The sequence below is a fragment of the Chiloscyllium plagiosum genome, unplaced genomic scaffold (genome assembly GCF_037043375.1).
Source record: "Chiloscyllium plagiosum isolate Xiang-an unplaced genomic scaffold, Cpla_swu_hap1 HiC_scaffold_9, whole genome shotgun sequence".
NCBI classification, from domain to species: domain Eukaryota; kingdom Metazoa; phylum Chordata; class Chondrichthyes; order Orectolobiformes; family Hemiscylliidae; genus Chiloscyllium; species Chiloscyllium plagiosum.
Window position 1 is genome coordinate 16,243,476 of NW_028270147.1, and position 18,503 is coordinate 16,261,978.

The 18,503-nt window shown below is 43.2% G+C and overlaps 1 protein-coding gene across 2 annotated transcripts in view; it reads right to left on the bottom strand.

Moving 5' to 3' along the window:
* Nucleotides 1-18,503, bottom strand: part of LOC122554152 (uncharacterized) — a 263,936-nt gene that overhangs the window by 58,978 nt on the left and 186,455 nt on the right. The window contains exon 4 of one of the 2 annotated variants that reach the window (XM_087990428.1): nt 12,271-12,378. The exons of the other annotated variant lie outside the window; for it this stretch is intronic. Coding sequence (XP_087846554.1) covers nt 12,271-12,378 — 108 coding nt within the window. The remainder of the gene's footprint in view (nt 1-12,270; nt 12,379-18,503) is intronic. 2 annotated transcript variants of the gene reach the window in all.

The window sequence follows — 18,503 nt, forward strand, 5'->3', positions numbered from 1 at the left end:
TGTGGTCTCTAAAGAAGGAGGCCATCTGGTGTGTTCTGTGGTGTGACTTGTCTTACCTGCCTATCTTCCTTTCCACCTATCCACTCCACCCTCCTCGCTGACCTATCACCTTCATCCCCACCCCCATTCACCCATTGTTCTCTATGCTAATTTCTCCCCACCCCCACCCTCCTCTCATTTATCTCTCCACTCTGCAGGCACTCTGCCTCTATTCCTGATGAAGGGCTTTTGCCCGAAACCACAGAATAACAAAAGAATAACAAAAAGATGGGGTACTGGGCTAATGGTCGGATACTTGGTAGTGTGGATGAGCAGAGGGATCTTGGTGTCCATGTACACAGATCTCTGAAAGTTGCCACCCAGGTAAATAGTGCGGTGAGGAAGGCATATGGCGTACTGGCTTTTATTGGTAGAGGAATTGAGTTCCGGAGTCCTGAGGTCATGATGCAGTTGTATAAGACTCTGGTACGGCCGCATCTGGAATATTGTGTGCAGTTTTGGTCGCCATACTATAGGAAGGATGTGGAGGCATTGGAACGGGTGCAGAGGAGGTTTACCAGGATGTTGCCTGGTATGGAAGGAAAATCGTATGAGGAAAGACTGAGGCACTTGGGGCTGTTTTCACTAGAGAAAAGAAGGTTTAGGGGTGACTTGATTGAGGTGTACAAGATGATTAGGGGGTTAGATAGGGTCGACAGTATGAACCTTTTCCCGCGTATTGAGTCGGGTATTACAAGGGGGCATAGCTTTAAATTAAGGGGGGGTAGATATAGGACTGATGTTAGGGGTAGGTTCTTCACTCAGCGAGTCGTTAGTTCATGGAATGCCCTGCCAGTAACAGTGGTGGACTCTCCCTCTTTATGGGCATTTAAGAGGGCATTGGATAGGTATATGGAGGATAGTGGGTTAGTGTAGTTTAGGTGGGCTTGGATCGGCGCAACATCGAGGGCCCAAGGGCCTGTACTGCGCTGTATTCTTCTATGTTCTATGTTCTATGGTCCTTCTGGGAGGAGATACAGTGGAGGCGGAGGAATTGGGAATATGGGATGACATTTTTGCAGGAGGTAGGGTGTAATCCAGGTAGCTGTGGGAGTCGGTGGATTTGTAAAAAATGTTGGTGTCAAGTCAGTCGTCATTAATGGAGATGGAGAGGTCCAGGAAGGGGAGGGACGTGTCAAAGATGGTCCAGATAAATTTAAGGTCAGAGTGGAATGTGTTGGTGAATTTGATGAATTGCTCAACCTCCTCGTGGGAGCACGAGGTGGCGCCAATACAGTCATCAATGTCACGGAGGAAGAGGTGGGGAGTGGTGCCGGTGTAACTATGGAAGATTGACTGTTCTACATAGCCAACAAAGAGACAGGCATAGCTGGGGCCCATGGCTACCCCTTTGGTCTGGAGGAAGTGGGAGGATTCGAAGGAGAAATTGTTAAGGGTGAGGACCAGTTCAGCCAAACGAATGAGAGTGTCGGTGGAAGTGTACTGTTGGGGACGTTGGGAGAGGAAGAAACGGAGGGTTTGGAGACCTTGGTCATAGCGGATGGAGGTGTAGAGGGATTGGATATCCATGGTGAAGATGAGGCTTTGGAGGCCAGGGAAACGGAAGTCTTGGAGGAGGTGGAGGGCATGGGTGGTGTCTCAAACATATGTGGGGAGTTCATGGTCTGGGGGGATAGGACAGTGTCGAGGTAGGTAGAAATGAGTTTAGTGGAGCAGGAGCATGCTGAGACAATGGGTCGGCCAGGGTGGTCAGGCTTGTGGATCTTGGGAAACGAGGTAGAACTGGGCAGTGCGGGGTTCCCGGACTATGAGGTTGGAAGCTGTGGGTGGGAGATCTCCTGAAGTGATGAGGTTCTGTATGGTCTGGGAGATGATGGTTTGGTGATGCGGGGTAGGAGGAGGTGTCTTCAATTTGGCGTCTGGCTTCAGCGGTGTAGAGGTCAGTGCGCCAAACTACCACTGCATCCCCTTTATCCGCTGGCTTGATGGTGAGGTCGGGATTGGAACAGAGGGAGTGGAGGGCTGCGCGTTGTGAGGGTGAGAGGTTGTAGTGAGGGAGGGGAGTAGACAGGTTGAGGCGGTTAATGTCCCGACGGCAGTTGGAAGTGAAGAGGTCGAGGGCGGGTAATAGGCCAGCATGGGGTGTCCAGGTGGATGCAGTTTGTTGGAGGCAGGCGAAGGGGTCCTCGGAAGGTGGGCGGGAGTCCTGATTGTAAAAATTGAGCTCGGAGGCGGAGGGTTCAGCTGGGTGGACCTCATAGAATATGAGTTCCCTGATTGAGGCTGTTAATCTGGTCCAATCATGGAGCCCTGCCTGACGTATGAAAAGATTGAGTGTCAGAGATACTGAAACTCTGATGCCTAATTCTGAATGAGGCAATACTAAAGTCAAGGATTGCTCACGTGTAAATAAAAGATGACTTGGGGGCAGGATACTGGCGTCTGTGGTGTTATTTCAAATGCAGCCCAATGGAAGTGCTTTTTTGTATTAGGAATGTCGAATGAACTTGAAGACGATACAAAAGCAATACCTTTGCGGATTAGACTCGGACAGGCTTGGATTTGTGATATTATTCTGTCCACCCTTATAATGGAAAATGGAGCAAAAAGTTGTGAAAAAGGCAATTTTAGCTCGATAGGTTATGCATATCAGGGAATGCAATGATGAAAAAAGGCCAATCAGCTCCTGAAAAGTCAGCCTTCTCCAACCTTTCCTCTCCCGTGATGGCAATTCAGGTATAATTCAAATAACCATCATAGTTTTGCTACTTTTGTCCTGCCCAGTGAAGTATTGTAAACATTTATCACTTGGAGTGAAGACATAAGTGTAATTTTCACTAATATGAGTTTATGTTCTCTTGTCTCGCAATCATAACTTCATTTAAAGTAATATTCTTGGCCACTTAATATTTTATAAAGCCTTCATGAAGTACCATCTTAATTTTTTTCTTTCAGATCCTTCTGGATGTACAGCTTGAACTTCTTCTGATTGTCCAACAGCTCATTGGTAATCAGTCTCTAATGGTTGAATGTGTTTTGTTGCACAGTGACATGGTAATGAAGTGTAGTCCATTGTTGCATCATACAGTTTCAGCAGGAAATCTGGAGGCTTGCATTGTTTAAAAGTAATTCTTGGAATATGTGCAGCACCAGCAAAACCAGCAATTATTGCTCATCCCTAATTGCCCTTCAGAAGGTGGTGGTATTGAGCTGCCTTGTTGATTCATTGCAGTTTGTGTGGTGAAGATAGGGAGTAGCTGGAATTCAATCTGGTGATTAAGGGGAGTAGGTACTGAGTCAGCTTGGTACTTAGAAGAAAGGTGATGGTAATCCTATGCAATCGTTGGTCTTGTCATTCTAGCAATGGGTTTTAGATGTGCTGACAAAGAAGCCTTGGTAAGTCCTTAAAGTGCAAAACTCCATTGTTATGGTCATATATCTCAACAGTGTAATCTTCCATCACTCCCTCGTCCCAAAATAAGTCTCCTTCTGCCTATACAACCTCATACATTGTAATTTTTTTAAGTGGATAGAGAAACAAATTACAATCTGAGCATTGAATCTTGATTGCAATTTCTGTGCAATGTAAATTCTGTAAATCTTTTGCTGCATTCACCTAATGCGCTATTTCCTAATAACTGTTCCCAGTAGGTATAATAAAGCAGGAAAATCTTTCTGTGATCTCCTCCAGATTTGGAATCTTCCAAGATATTGATGCTGTTCTAATTTTTTTTTTCGTTCATGGAGTGTGGGCATTGCTGGCTGGCCCTGCATTTCTTATCCTTCTCTCGTTGCCCTCAAGGAGGTGGTGGGAAGCTACCTTCCTGAACCGCTGCAGTCTGGATGCTGCAGATTGACCCACAATGTCTTCAGGGAGGATACTTCAGGATTTTGATCCACTGACAGTGAAGGAACTGCAATAAATTTCCAAGTTAGGATGGTGAGCGACATGGAGGGGAACTTGCAGATGGGGGTGTTCCCATGTATCTGCTGCTCTTGTCCTTCTGAATGGAAGTGGTTGTAGGTTTGGAAGGTGCTGTCTGAGGATCTTTGGTGAATTTCTGTAGTGCATCAATTTTGATAATTTGTAATTCCACAATTTTGATCTCTTCGCCACCAACGATTGTGATTTCAGTTTCTAAGGTGCTAACATTTGGAAACCCTGGCCCAAATCTCTCTGATTTTCTACTCTTTATGTCCTCTTCGAAGATGCTCCTCGAAACCCACCTCTTTGGCCCAAGATTTTGATCACCTCTTTGATTATGTACTTATGTGGTAAGGTGTAGAAGTTTCACTGTGGAATACCATCACACATTTTACAATTTTAAAAGTGTCATATAAATGCAGGAGCTGTTGTGACTCAATAGGTAGTGACCCTGCCTCTGAGCCAGAAACTTTGGGTTCAAGTCCCAGGGCCTGATGATCTAGGAAAGGGTGTATCACAACACAGTCCATCAGGTACATCATCAATTTGTAATTCCTTCCATTATACCCGTGGGAGGTGGCAGAGCAGGAGATTCAAGATAGAATCCCTTAAACAACAACTACTGGCATCAGGTTAGTCGCAGCAAAAATGGACAGCACGGTTGCTCAGTGGTTAGCACTGCTGCCTCACAGCACTAGGGATCCAGGTTCAATTCCAGCCTTGACCGACTGTCTGTGTAGAGTTTGCACATTCTTCCTGTGTCTGCATGGGATTCCTCCAGGTGCTCTGCTTTCCTCCCACAGTCCAAAGATGTGCTGGTTAGGTGGATTAGTCATGATAAATTGCGCATAGTGTTCAGGGATGTGTAAGTGAGGTGCATTAGTCAGAGGTAAATATAGGGTTGAGGAATGGGTCTGGGTGGGTTATTCTTCAGAGGGTCAGTGTGGACTTGTTGGGCTGAAGGGCCTGTTTCCACACTGTAGGAATCCTACAAAAACTAGTCGTGGAAATCGAAATGTAAGTATATACTTCGTGCATCTCCAGAAGAAGATATAAATGCAATTTCATTTTGCTCATGTGGCACTTTCTGAAACATTAAAATGTAATACACGTTTTGTGTCTATGTAGAGGAGGAGTTGTATAAGTGGTTTGAGCTTTAACTAGTAGTTATATGTTGATGGTTCGGTAATTAGAACATTTTTTTTTAAATTAGATTAGATTACTTACAGTGTGGAAACAGGCCCTTTGGCCCAACAAGTCCACACCGACCCGCAACCCACCCAGACCTTACATTTACCCCTTCACCTAACTCTATGGGCAATTTAGCATGGCCAATTCACCTAACCTGCACATTTTTGGACTGTGGGAGGAAACCGGAGCACCCGGAGGAAACCCACGCAGACACGGGGAGAACGTGCAAACTCCACGCAGACAGTTGCCTGAGGCAGGAATTGAACCCGGATCTCTGGTACTGTGAGGCAGCAGTGCTAACCACTGTGCCATCGTGCCATCCACAAATCACTGGCAGCTGTGGGCAAACACTCCATTGGTTGGAGTCATATCTAGCATATAGGAAGATGGTTGTGGTTGTTGGAGGTCAGTGGTCTCAGGACATCTCTGCAGGAGTTCCTCAGCGTTGTGTCTTAGGCCTAACCATCTCTAGCTGCTTCATTGTTGACCTTTGCTTCATCATAAGGTCAGAAGTGGGGATGTTCATCATGGATTGTACAATGTTCAGCACCATTTGCGACTCCTCAGATACTGTGGCAGTCCACTGCAAAAAGGCCTGGACAATATCCAGGCTTGGGCTGACAAGTTGCAAAAAAACATTTGCATCACACAAATGCCGGGCAATAGTCATCTCCAATGAGGGACAACCTAACCACCACTCCTTGACATTCAATGGTGTTACTATCACTGAATCTCCCACTATCAACATCCTGGGGGCTACCATTGACCACAAACTCAACTGGACTTGCCACATAAACACAATGGCTTTCAGAGAAAGTCAGGGGCAAGGAATACTGCAGCAAGGAACTTGGCCTCTGATTCTGCAAAGTCTGTGCACTATTGACATAGCACAAGTCAGGAATGTGATGGGGTACTCCCCACTTGCCTGGGTGGGTGCAGCTCCAACAACTCTCAAGAAGCTTGACACCATCCAGGATGAAGCAGCCCACTTCATTGGCACCACATCCACAAACATCCACTCCCTCCACCACCGACGCTCAGTAGCAGCAGTATGTACTACCTACAAGATGAATTGCAGAAATTCACCACAAGATCCTTAGACAACAAACCCATGACCACTTCCATCTAGAAGGACAAGGGCAGCAAATACATGGAAATATCACTACCTACAAGTGCCTCTCCAAACCACTCACCGTCCTGACTTGGAAATATATCACCGTTTCTTCACTGTCACTGGGTCAAAATCCTGGAATTCCCTCCCTAATGACATTGTGGGTCAACCCATAGCAATGGACTGCGGGAGTTCAAGAAGGCAGCTCCCCACCACTTTCTCAAGGAAACTAGGGACAAGCAGATAGCAACAACACCGTCCCATGAATGAATGAAAAAAAACCTGTCCATGATTTCTGTCAATCTGAGTCTAAAAGACAGGTTAAATTCTGCATACTGTTTAAAACTGTTAACTTTTGTGACAACCGCAGGAATGGAGGTGCTTGATTTTGAGGATGTTATGCAGTGAGCTGTGACACAAGGAAGTACAGTCACTGCTGTAAGGTCTCGATAGAGAAAGCTAGTATGTGCTCGATTTGTAATGAGCTCCAAGACATCAAACTGAGTAATCTTTAGAGAATAGTCCCAATTAATTTGTGAATTAAGTTGCATTTCGAGTTCCTAATTTCAATAGTCAGCTTGCTTTTAGAAAGAAATGATTTATCCATTGTATTAAAAGGAGGGTGAACCAGTGATAGATATCTTACTGGCTATATATTTCATGCAGACAAGGAGTCTTGCCAAAAGACTCATATTAACTTCATCTTTCTGTTAGCCCACTGGGTCTTAGCCTTTACTGGTGCAGCATTTTCCAGGTGTATTCTCAGATGGGTGGTGTAGAATCGATGGGCTGAATGACCTCCATGTGTGAGAGCTCCATGAGCTGACCTGTTCCTTTGACAGCAAGTCTGTTGAATGGAATTTCCACCTCTCCATTGAAGTTAGCGGTTATTTCATAACATCAGAAGGAGAAAATGTTAGTGATTAGGGGAAGTGGTGGCACGGTCAGTGCAGTAACAATCTAGAGGCCAAGGATTGGGTACATGGGTTCGAATCCCACGAGGGCTGCTTTTGGAATTTACATTTAATTCATAAAATCTGGAATTTATAAATTAATATCTGTGATAGTGACCTTGATGCCATTGTCGATTCCTTGTAGAAAGCCATCTGGCTCACTGCTGTTCTCAAGGGAAGGAAATCTATCAGCCTCATCTGGCTAAGCTTACATGTGACTCCAGGCCCACTGCAGTGTGGTTGATTCTTGACTGCCCCCTGAAATGATTGGGTGAGCCAAACAGTTTGAGGGCGATATTGGAAATGGGCAAGAGTTGCTGGCCTTGCCAGTGTTTTACACCTCTAATTAAAGAATTGAAAAAACATCTTTGAGAACTAATATAAATAAGATGGAAGTGTGGTACAATGTTCACAGTTGGTGCAATCAATGATGTCATTTCTGTTTGACTTGATGAGAAGGTGTCAGGAGAATATTATTTAATGCTCATTTCTCAAAAACCTTAGAGGGTTTTAGGGCAGTGTCTTTCAAATATTTCCATATGGGATGTGTGGATGCTTGCAGGTTTCTAGTTATCACTGCACTTGTTTTCTTTAGAATCTCTACAGTGTGGAAACAGGCCCTTCAGCCCAACAAGTCCACACCGACCTTCCCACCCAAACCTGTTACTCTATATTTACCCCTGACTAATGCACCTAACCTACACGTCCCTGAACACTATGGACAACTTAACATAGCCGATTCCCCTGAGCTGTACATGTTTGGATTGTGGGATGAAACTGGAGGAAACCCACATAGACACAGAGAGAATGTGCAAACTCCACGCAGACAGTCACACAAGGCTAGAATCGAACCCGGGTCCCTGGCACTGTGAGTCAGCAGTGCTCATCACTGAGCCACCGTGCCGCACATTAGAAATAAGTGAGTGTTATTTTATTAACATATAACAACAAAAATAATAAAGTCAAAATAACTGAGTTGGGATCCTATCAGGATTCAGGGTGCCCAATATGAAAATACATAAAATCAATGAGAAAAAGGAAGGACCTCAAAACTCAAAACGAAGTATGCAAGCTATTCACAGGGAAACATGAATTACCAGCATTCCCATGGAGGTTACTGGCCTTCTGATACCCCCAATGCCAGAAACTAAGGGATTTGATTGCCCATTAGTGGACACAAGGACAGAGCTGAGGTCCCTTAGTCTCTAATCAGAGTTATTTCTTGTCACATCCTGTTATCTGACACATGTCCAACACTTTTACGCTCCTTGAGAGAAGGAATCACCTGGATGACGTTGCTGGGCAAGCACCTCTGAGATCCATGGCACTCTCTAAATAATTGTGTGTGCCTGGATAAAAACTCCCAGGAGAAATATCATTTTTCAGTTAAATTGGCCTTAAATTGTCCTGAAGATGGAAGTGGATACCTTCCTTGATATATCAGTTGGCACCTTCCTTATTTTTTCTCTCTTCCTGTCTCTGATTCTCTCGATGTGCCTGCATGTTAAGAGTCTGCTCATTATTACAAGGTCAGTTGATATATGATTTTTAACAAGCAACATGTCTACCAGTAACAAGATTATTGTGCTTGAAGTAATTGATTTAACTTGCTTCGTTGGCTGTATACTGAGTACAGCTTACTGAATGGAGCTTAATTGTGTGCATTGTTGACTTTGATTTCCAAGTGGTAGGTAGTCTGGAGTCTCTTCTTCTGAATAAACTATTCCCATCTGTTTATTTCAGCCAAGAACACTAGGGATAATTACCTGGCTCTTCTTCAAAATAGCTCCATGGAATCTTAACCTGCAACTAACAAGAAAGGTGGTGCTTTGGTTTCATCAGTGCAACACTGGAGTAGCTTTTATTGTTGTGTGCAAGTACTCGAGTGAGTCCTGGACCTTGTGACTCAGAGTTGTCCTGAGTTGTAGCCGAGACCCCAGTGTTGTTTTTGGTGGGATCTCTGTGTGTATAAATTAACTGTCACCTTTTCCTATACTTGAACAGTGACTGTATCTCAAAACATAATTAACTGGCTCTGAAGTGCTTTAGAACATAATAGGAATTTGGAAAAGTGCTCTGTAAAGACAAGCTCTTTCTTCTTTGATTTCTCCAAATATAGCCAGCAGTCTGCTTAAAGTGAGTTAAAAAGATCTGTCCTCTTAGAATCAGGGTAAGAGGAATAGATAGCCTTAATTACAACAGAACCAGAAAAGAAAATGATTGATGCTGATTGAACCAGGCGCTCTTTAACTTGCTAACTCGGGATCTCAAGCAGAAGAAGGCTCATTGCTTCAGGTAAATTCATAAGATCAAATCCTTTATGTTTCTCGTGATTGCTGTCTTTGTCCAAGTCATTATCTAGGTTTGTCTGCTGACTTGCTTGCTTTTCATTGGTTAAATTTCCACACAATCATTTTTCTATTTGGCAAATGATCTTTCACAAAGATAAGCATATGTTGGGAAATCTTTCTTCAAGAAGCTAAGCTAATTTGTTCTCTAAGAGTTAAATCATCATGTTACAGCAAAATAATCTCCTGCGCCCCCAATACCTTCCGCCATCTTCAAGGCACAAGTCAGGGATGTGATGAAATTCTTTCCACTTGCCTGGAATGAATGCAAATTCACCACACTCCAAACACGTGACACCATCTAGGGCAAAGCAGCCTGTTTGATTGGCACTTTATCCACCACCTTCGACATTCATTCCCTTCACCATAGCTGGCAGCAATATGACCTATCTAATAGCAGCACCATGTACCATCTACAAGAAGCACTGCAGCAACTCACTGAGCATCCTTCAAAAGCACCTTACAAACCCACAGTCGCTATCACTGAGGAGAAGAAAGGCAACAGGGGAAAGGGGAGGAATGACAAGCCCTGACTGTTCCTGGTCCCAGTCCGAGCGCAGCAAGCTTGCTAGAGCCCCAGGCTCTGGCCATTGGGCCCTGACTCCCATTTTGTCCTGGGCGTTGCTGTCATCTGCAAGTTCCCCTTCAAGTTTCATACCATCTTCACTTGAACTAAAAGACTGTTCCTTTGCTGTTACTGGGTCAAAACCCTGAAACTCCCTTCCCAAAAGCATTGGTTCTGTCTCTAATTCCCAAGGGTTGTAGCAGTTCATTGATGCAGTAAATCACCCCCTTTTCAGGGGCAATTAGGGATGGGCAAGAAATGCTGGATTCGTCAGCAATGCCTTCATCAATGAATGAAAATATTAAAATCACCAAAATTCAATGCCTCAGCCAATTGACTATAAACTCGTAAAAATAAAAAGAGGAACACACAGCAATCTGATCAATTCTAGATTAGAATGGTGCTGGAAAAGCACAACGGGGCTTTTGCCCGAAACATCGATTTTCCTGCTCCTCGGATGCTGCCTGAACTGCTGTACTTTTCCAGCACCACTCTAATTGAGAATCTGGTTTCCAGCATCTGCAGTCCTTGTTTATACCTAGTTGATTTTAACCAATCTGATCAGATTGCACTCCCACCTCTACCACCACCTCAACAGTTCATGGTCAACACCACTGTACAATCAGGGTCATAGAGTCATAGAGATGTACAGCATGGAAACAGACTCTTTGGTCCAACTCTTCCATGCCGATCTGGTATCCTAACCTAATCTAGTCCCATTTGCCAGCACCCAGCCCATGTCTCTGTAAACCCTTCCTATCCATATACCCATCCAGATGCCTTTTAAATGTTGTAATTGTACCAGCTTCCGCCACTTCCTCTGGCAGCTCATTTCACACATGCACCACCCTCTGCGTGAAAAGGTTGCCCCTTAGGTGCCCTTTAAATCTTTCCCTTCTCACCTTAAATCAAAGCACTCTAATTTTGGATGCCCCTACCCTAGGGAAAAGACTTTGGCTATGCATTCTATGCATGCCTATCGTCACTCCTTTATGTCACTCCTCTTCCCTGACACTTGAAGGGACATAGCACCAGCCTACTCAGTCCCTTCCTGTAATGCATATCCTTGAACCCTGGCAACATCCTAGTAAATCTACCTTCCTATAGCAGGGAGATCAGATTGAATGGTTAGGCCACTTTTGGAATACTGCAATGTTCTGTACAACCACAACATGACCACCCAACTCCTATACACAATGCACTGACCAATAAAGACAAGCGTACCAAATGCCTTCTTTACTATCCTGTCTACTTGCAACTCCATTTGCAAGGAGCTATGAACCTGCAAAGGTCCCTTTGCTGGGCTATGATTAAATGGCTTTCATGGAGCAAATACATAATTGTTGGAGTAAACTTTCCTCTAAGCCATTACCGTGCCATGTGAGAAACATGCTCCATGAGATCAGTCTAACTCTGGAATATACTGCTGTACATCTCCACAGTACTAATACCTGGGCTAACTGGAGATAGAAAAAAAAAATGAACAAACCTGTTGGATTTTCACCCTCTCTAGATGCCCCAAATCACATTACTGTTAACACAGTACTTTTGAAATGTAATAAAGGAAATGCAGAAGCCAATTTGCGCACAGTAAGGTCCCACAGTGAGATAATGGTTGGATAATGTGCATTTATGACATTCCATGCTGGAGAGCAGAGAGTTGTTCGTTGACAGACGTGGGAGAAATGGAGGGTCAAGGAAGCTAAGGATATAGTGAGATACTTTAGCTGGTTTGAGACATAGAAAGACCAGATTCTGGATTAGTGGCGCTGGAAAAGCACAGCAGTTCAGGCAGCATCCGAGGAGCACTGCTCGTCGGATGCTGCCTGAACTGCTGTGCTTTTCCAGCGCCACTAATCCAGAATCTGGTTTCCAGCATCTGCAGTCATTGTTTTTACCTACATAGAAAGACCATCTTAATAACTTAATTTAATCAACTGTAAAGAGAGAGAGAAAAAGATTAAATATTCAGCAATGATGAATAGAGAGTGAATGTGTTAAATGGAGTATAAGGAAAGTAATCAAATGTCACATAGCCACCCTTTGAGAAAGATATTGTATTATTCCACATAATTCAAAAGGAAATTCACCACTGCCCCCACCCTAAAGGATTTACTGCATTTTAGTTGTAGCTCTCATTGAGAATAATTGTTGAAGGAAGCATTTGGTATACTTGCCTTCATTGGTCTGAGCACTAAGTAGAGGAGTTGGGACGCCATGTTGTGGCTGTACAAGACACTGGTGAGGCCACTTTTGGAGTACAGCATACAGTTCCGTTCACCCTGCTATAGGAAGAATATTATTAAATTGGAGAGGGTGCAGAAAAAATTTACAAGGATGTCACCAGGACTCGAGGGCTTGAGTTATAAGGAGAAGCTGTCATTGCTTTCACTGGAACGTAGGAGGTTGAGGGGTGACCTTACAGAGGTGTTCAAAATCATGATGGACATAGATAAGGTGGATAGCAGAGGTTTAGGGATAGGGGAATTCAGAACTGGAAAGCATCGATTTAAGGTGAGAGGCAAAAATATTTAAAAGGAACTGAGGGGCAGCTTTTTCACACAAAGGGCGGTGTGTAAATGAAAGCGGTAGATGCAGGGACAGTTACATCATTTAAAAGACATTTGGACAGGGACATGAATAGGACAAGTTTAGAAGGATATGAGCCAAATGTAGGCAAATGGGACTAGTTTGACTTTGGGAAATTTGGTTGACGTGGACGATTTGGACTAAAGAGTCTGTTTCCATGCTGTGGCTCTTTTTTTCTATTTGAAACTTATGCATTGTGCCTCATGTTGAATTATAAAAGATTCAATTATACTGGAATTATGTTAAACCAACTGAGTGAGTTTACAGCATTTAGTCAAACATACAACACAACTGGACAAATTAAACAACCACACTGCAAATATTAACTCCCCATCTTACAGTGAGACAGTGCAACCCAATTTCAGTCAGATTATATGGTGATGGTATTAACAGACAATACCAAGATGTTTCATAAAGAAACAAAAATGAAGAGAAATAAGATTGGTGTAAGCAATGCTTTGGTGTTTACAGATTCAGACAAAAAGAAAATATAAGAACTTGATGAATTTGTGCAGCACCTTGCATCATCTCAGGTTATCCAAAACCATTTTACAACTAACCAAGTGCTTTTGAAGTATGGTATAGGAATTGCCAAATTGCACACAGCAAGAACCCACAATGAGATAAATCTAGCATTTTCTTTCTCCTCCATTTTTACATATTGGCTGCCATTATTTGGACCCCACAAGGTGAGGGAAGTTGTATCAATGCAGAATCACTGGTTAATTTATCCCTCAGTTAATAACTAGCAGTTCCCTCTCTGGTTCAGATGTTTTAATGTTTTCAGATGATAAAATCATAATTGAGTTTTTTTAAAGAAAAGGCAACCAAAAGAAATCATCTATCTCTGTTTCTATGAAATTTAATTTGGTTCTCTGGCCACTATCTCACTTATTTCTTTAGGCTTTTGTTTTTTCTCCTTCCTGCCTTCTCATGCTGAGGTTTAATGTCATGGATGCCTAATCTGAACAAATCCTGCACACTTTAAAATGGAACTCCAGTTTGGAGGAATGCCAGTGATTTCCATATTTCACTGGATTGCCCTTTAAGCTAGTGGTCACCTTTCACCAGTGACTGTAGATCCTCAGTGCTGAACCAACACCAGGAGCAAATGCCACTGTTTTTACCCCTTCTGCCTCTTCCCAGATACAATTGTGGAGCTGCCCCAATCTATGACTCAGGGCACTTAACTTTAAAGCAGGTTTGGGATGTGACCTGCTATCCTGTTTTATGACATCTTTCAACTCTAAGCAATTGAGAAGCCCTAGACTGAACTTAGTGAAATTACACTGAGCTGCAATCTATGATTCTATGATTCTAGTTGCATTTAGAATCATAGAATCATAGAGATGTAGAGCACGGAAACAGACCCTTTGGTCCAACTCGTCCATGCTGACCAGATATCCCAACCCAATCTAGCCCCACCTGCCAGCACTTGGCCCGTATACCTCAAAATCCTTTCTATTCATATACCCATCCAAATGCCTTTTAAATGTTGCAATTGTACCAGCCTCCACCACTTCCTCTGGGGAGCTCATTCCATACACGTACCACCCTCTGTGTGAAAAAGTTTCCCCTTAGGCCTCTTTTACATCTTTCCCCTCCCTTTCCTAAACATATGCCCCCTAGTTCTGGACTGCCCCATCCCAGGGAAATGACTTTGTCTTTTAATCCTATCCATGCCCTTCATGATTTTATAAACCTCTATAAGTTTCTGCTACTTGGATTAAAATATATAAGTGAGTTTCACTGCAGAATCTTTTACTATGTAGGTAACATACCTCTTGTGTTTCAGTGTTAAATAATCAAAAGAAGCTTCTGTCCATACATAGCAAACTAAACCAATGAACAAAGGCTGTGCAGTCACATTATTGCCTGGTTTGCACAAAGTGGCAAATACCAACTTGTCTTGAATCACCACTTTTCCATCAACTAATCTAAGGGTTCACTGAGCTGACATTGACTCCAAGTGTGGATAGTCATCTGGATTAAGCAGATCTTTTTACCTAAAAGGAGTGGAACAGTCACCATCTCTACATCTTTAAACAGAAGCAGATTATTACAGCAGGACAACTGCTAATTAAAACTGTGCACCCGAAACATAATCATTTATAAAACCATCACTTTCACCCAAACCACAGCACTGGACATTGGAAGGGATAAAATACACACACACAGACACAGACACAGACACACACGCACACATTCAGCTGGGCTTCCTCATGAGCAGGCAGAGTAAAGAAAGCCTTTTTTTTAATTTCATACATTTTCGGGCAAAAGACAGTTCTGAGTAATTTATTCCCATAATGGGCCATGGTTCGTTAATCAATTTAATTTCTAATTGAATCAGATGGATGTAACTCTCTGCAAAATCGTCTCTGAAGAGTCTGTTTTGCTCATCTGTTCAGCTGCGGAAAAGGTTCTGACAGGAACTGGAGGAAACAAAAGGGTTTGCATTTCTTTTTACTGTGAGGGTTCGCAAAAGGGGCATATGTCAGTGGAAAAATACAGAATGCACATGGGATCGAGCAAAAACAAGGGACATCTGAAAGCCATTATTAAAACATGAAGTGTCTGTAAGTCCATCAAAGAATGTGTAATGTAATATATCTTTTTTGTATTTGGAACTCAAACCCACTAAATGTGGTTAGTGGAATTGTTAGGGAATGAATCAAATACCTAAAAGTACCATCCTTTCTTGACTAAAGGTCTGATTAGAATCTTGTCTAAAGGTATGTCTAGAAATATGTGTCTTAAAAAAATTCCAATAGTGCCTCTGTTAAAATTGATTCTTAAAATTCATTCATCCATAGGATGGGAAAGTTATTGGCTAGAATAGCATTTGTTTCCCATCCCTAATTTATCTTCAGAAGATGGATTTCGGCCTAGTGATGGTGAAGGAACAGCATTGTGGACTTGTTGGAACAGCATTGTCGTTCCAAGTCGGGACGGTGGGAAGCTTCAAGGGGAACTTCCTGAGGTGATTGATCTCCAATAACCATAACTATTTTTGTTTCCGAGGTGTAGCTACAACCAGTGGCGAATCTTGCTCTGATTCCAATTACCTTCAGTTTTCCCAGGATTCCTTGATGTGATAATTAGTTGAAGAGTGCTGTCAATAACACCTTCCATCACTTTGCTAATTGTCAAGTGACACAAATAGGCAGCAAGGGCCACAAGTTTACGAAAAATGCATTTCTGGAATTGGTTTCAGCCTGTAACTGGGTGTGCTGTCACCATGTGATGAATCCACACAGAACTAACTTACTCATATTCACCCTATAATCACTCTGACTCTACTATCAAACAATTATATCGTCTGCAATCTTACACTCTTCATAATGATATAAACTATCACAATCTCACACTTTGCACTGTCATATCAGCCCTGATCGCACGAGGGGCGGCTGCATTACCACAAGGTGGAATTTCTGCGCAGTTTTGACTCCACGGTGAGGGTCATTTTTATTTGACAGTATCCCTGTCTTAAGGTTAGCCTGACGGACATGTTTCCAGTGTGATGGTGGGGGTGAGGATTGTCTGCTTTGAACATTTCAGATGAAGGTCTCATTCCTGATGAGGGGCTTTTGCCCAAAATGTTGATTCTCCTGCTCCTCAGATGCTGACTGACTGGCTGTGCTTTTCCAACACCACATTCTCGACTCTGATCTCCAGCATCTAAAGTCCTCATTTATGCCTGTTTTGAACATTTGACAACACTTCAGCCAAAGAACTGTTAAATTTTGGGGTGAGCTTTGTTGTCAAATACTGAGGTTGACTTGTCAGGATGATGGGTCTAGAGTTCCATTCTTGGTCAAGGCAGACTAAAAGGATCAAGGTGAAGTTTCAGGTCTGTGGTACATGACGTCATGATTAGATTACTTACAGTGTGGAAACAGGCCCTTCGACCCAACAAGTCCACACAGACCCTCCGAGGAGCAACCCACCCAGACCCATTCCCCTAGCACTGTGGGCAATTTAGCACGGCCAATTCACCTAACCTGCACCTTTTTACACTGTGGGAAGAAACTAGAGCATACCCATGCAGACACAGGGAGAATGTGCAAACTCCACACAGACAATTGCCTGAGGTGGGAATTGAACCCAGGTCTCTGGTGCTGTGAGGCAGCAGTTTCTGGATCAGTGGTGCTGGAAGAGCACAGCAATTCAGGCAGCATCCGAAAAGCTCGAAGCTTTCCGGATGCTGCCTGAATTACTGTGCTCTTCCAGCACCACTGATCCAGAATCTGGTTTCCAGCATCTGCAGTCATTGTTTTTACCCTGTGAGGCAGCAGTGCTAACCACCATGCCACCCTGCCACCGATCTCAATTACCTGATGGTAGAGGCAATACAATGATTGTGATGAGTGGGAATGTGCAACAATATGATTGCCTCCACATAGGGTGCAGTGACCCAGCTCAGCACCTCGACCCGGCCAGATTGAAAGTCTCATGTCTGCAAGCACTTTCTCCTGAGGTGGACACACCCATCTAGGCAATCTCCTTTCTGCCTCCAAGATGAAAATCCAGAGACAAACAAAAAAAACCCAGAAATCGCTGGAGAAACTCAGCACATTTGTCAGCAACTCTGGAGAGAGAAACAGAGTTAACTTTTCAGCGGAATGATGTTGCTTCAAAACCATTTCCTGCTCTTCATTAAACAACTGATTCTCTGAGAACATAGGCCCCATTCTACTTCTCTCTCATCTCAGGATTCAATCGAATGGATCTTTGGTTAGCACAGTGGCTCAGTGGTTAGCACTGCTTTCTCACAGCGCTAGGAACCTGGCCTAGGGTGACTGTCTGTGTGGAGTTTGCATATTCTCAATGTGGCATCAGGATGATTCCTGATGAATGCTTTTGCCCGAAATGTCGATTTTCCTGCTCCTCGGATGCTGCCTGACCTGCTGTGCTTCTCCAGCACCACTCTAATCTAATCTAATCTATTCTCCACGTGACTGTGCGGGTGGCTCCGGTTTCCTTCCACAGTCCAAAGATGTGCAGGTTAGATGAGTTGGCCATGCTAAATTTCCCATAGTATTCAGGGGTGTGTAGGTTAGATGCATTAGTTAGGGGAATGGGTCTGGGTGAGTTACTCTTTGGTGGGTCAGTGTGGACTTGTTGGGTCAAATGGCCTGTTTCCACACTGTAGGGATTCTATGAGCCTCTATTGCACCACCTTTAAGGAAATTGTATTGTCCTTAACTATAGAGACCAAAACCATATAGAGTATTCTAGCTGCAGATTCACCAAAACCTTATACAATTGCGCTAAGACTCCATCAATTCTCTTGCACCAAAGAGTTTTGCTTTCTTGATTTCTTCCTGTACTTGCGTGTTTGCTTTTTGTACTTATGTATAAGAAATCCTATCAACATTAACATTTAATAGTTTCTCACCATTTAAAAGTATTCTGATGTTCTATTCTTCTTACCCAAATTAATAATCTCCCATTTCCCCACATTCTGCTCAATCTGCCACAGGCTTGTTCACTCACTTCACCTTTTTACATCCCATTGCAGACACTTCATTCCCTCTGACAACTAAATTTCCAACCTAGTTTTGTATTAGTAGCAAACATGATGCATCATACTTGTTCTTTTCACCTCTGTCACTAACGTAGATTGCAAAAAACTTAAGTCCCAAAAATGATTCTTACTGCATTCCATTAGTAATAACCTGCTAAATTAAAACTAACTGTTTATTCCTACGCTGTTTTCGTTTCTTGAAACAATCATTTATTTTTCTGTAGAAATATCTTCCATATTTCCCCCAGTCCAATGAGCCATATCTTATGAAATATCCCTACAAGCTGTCCCCAG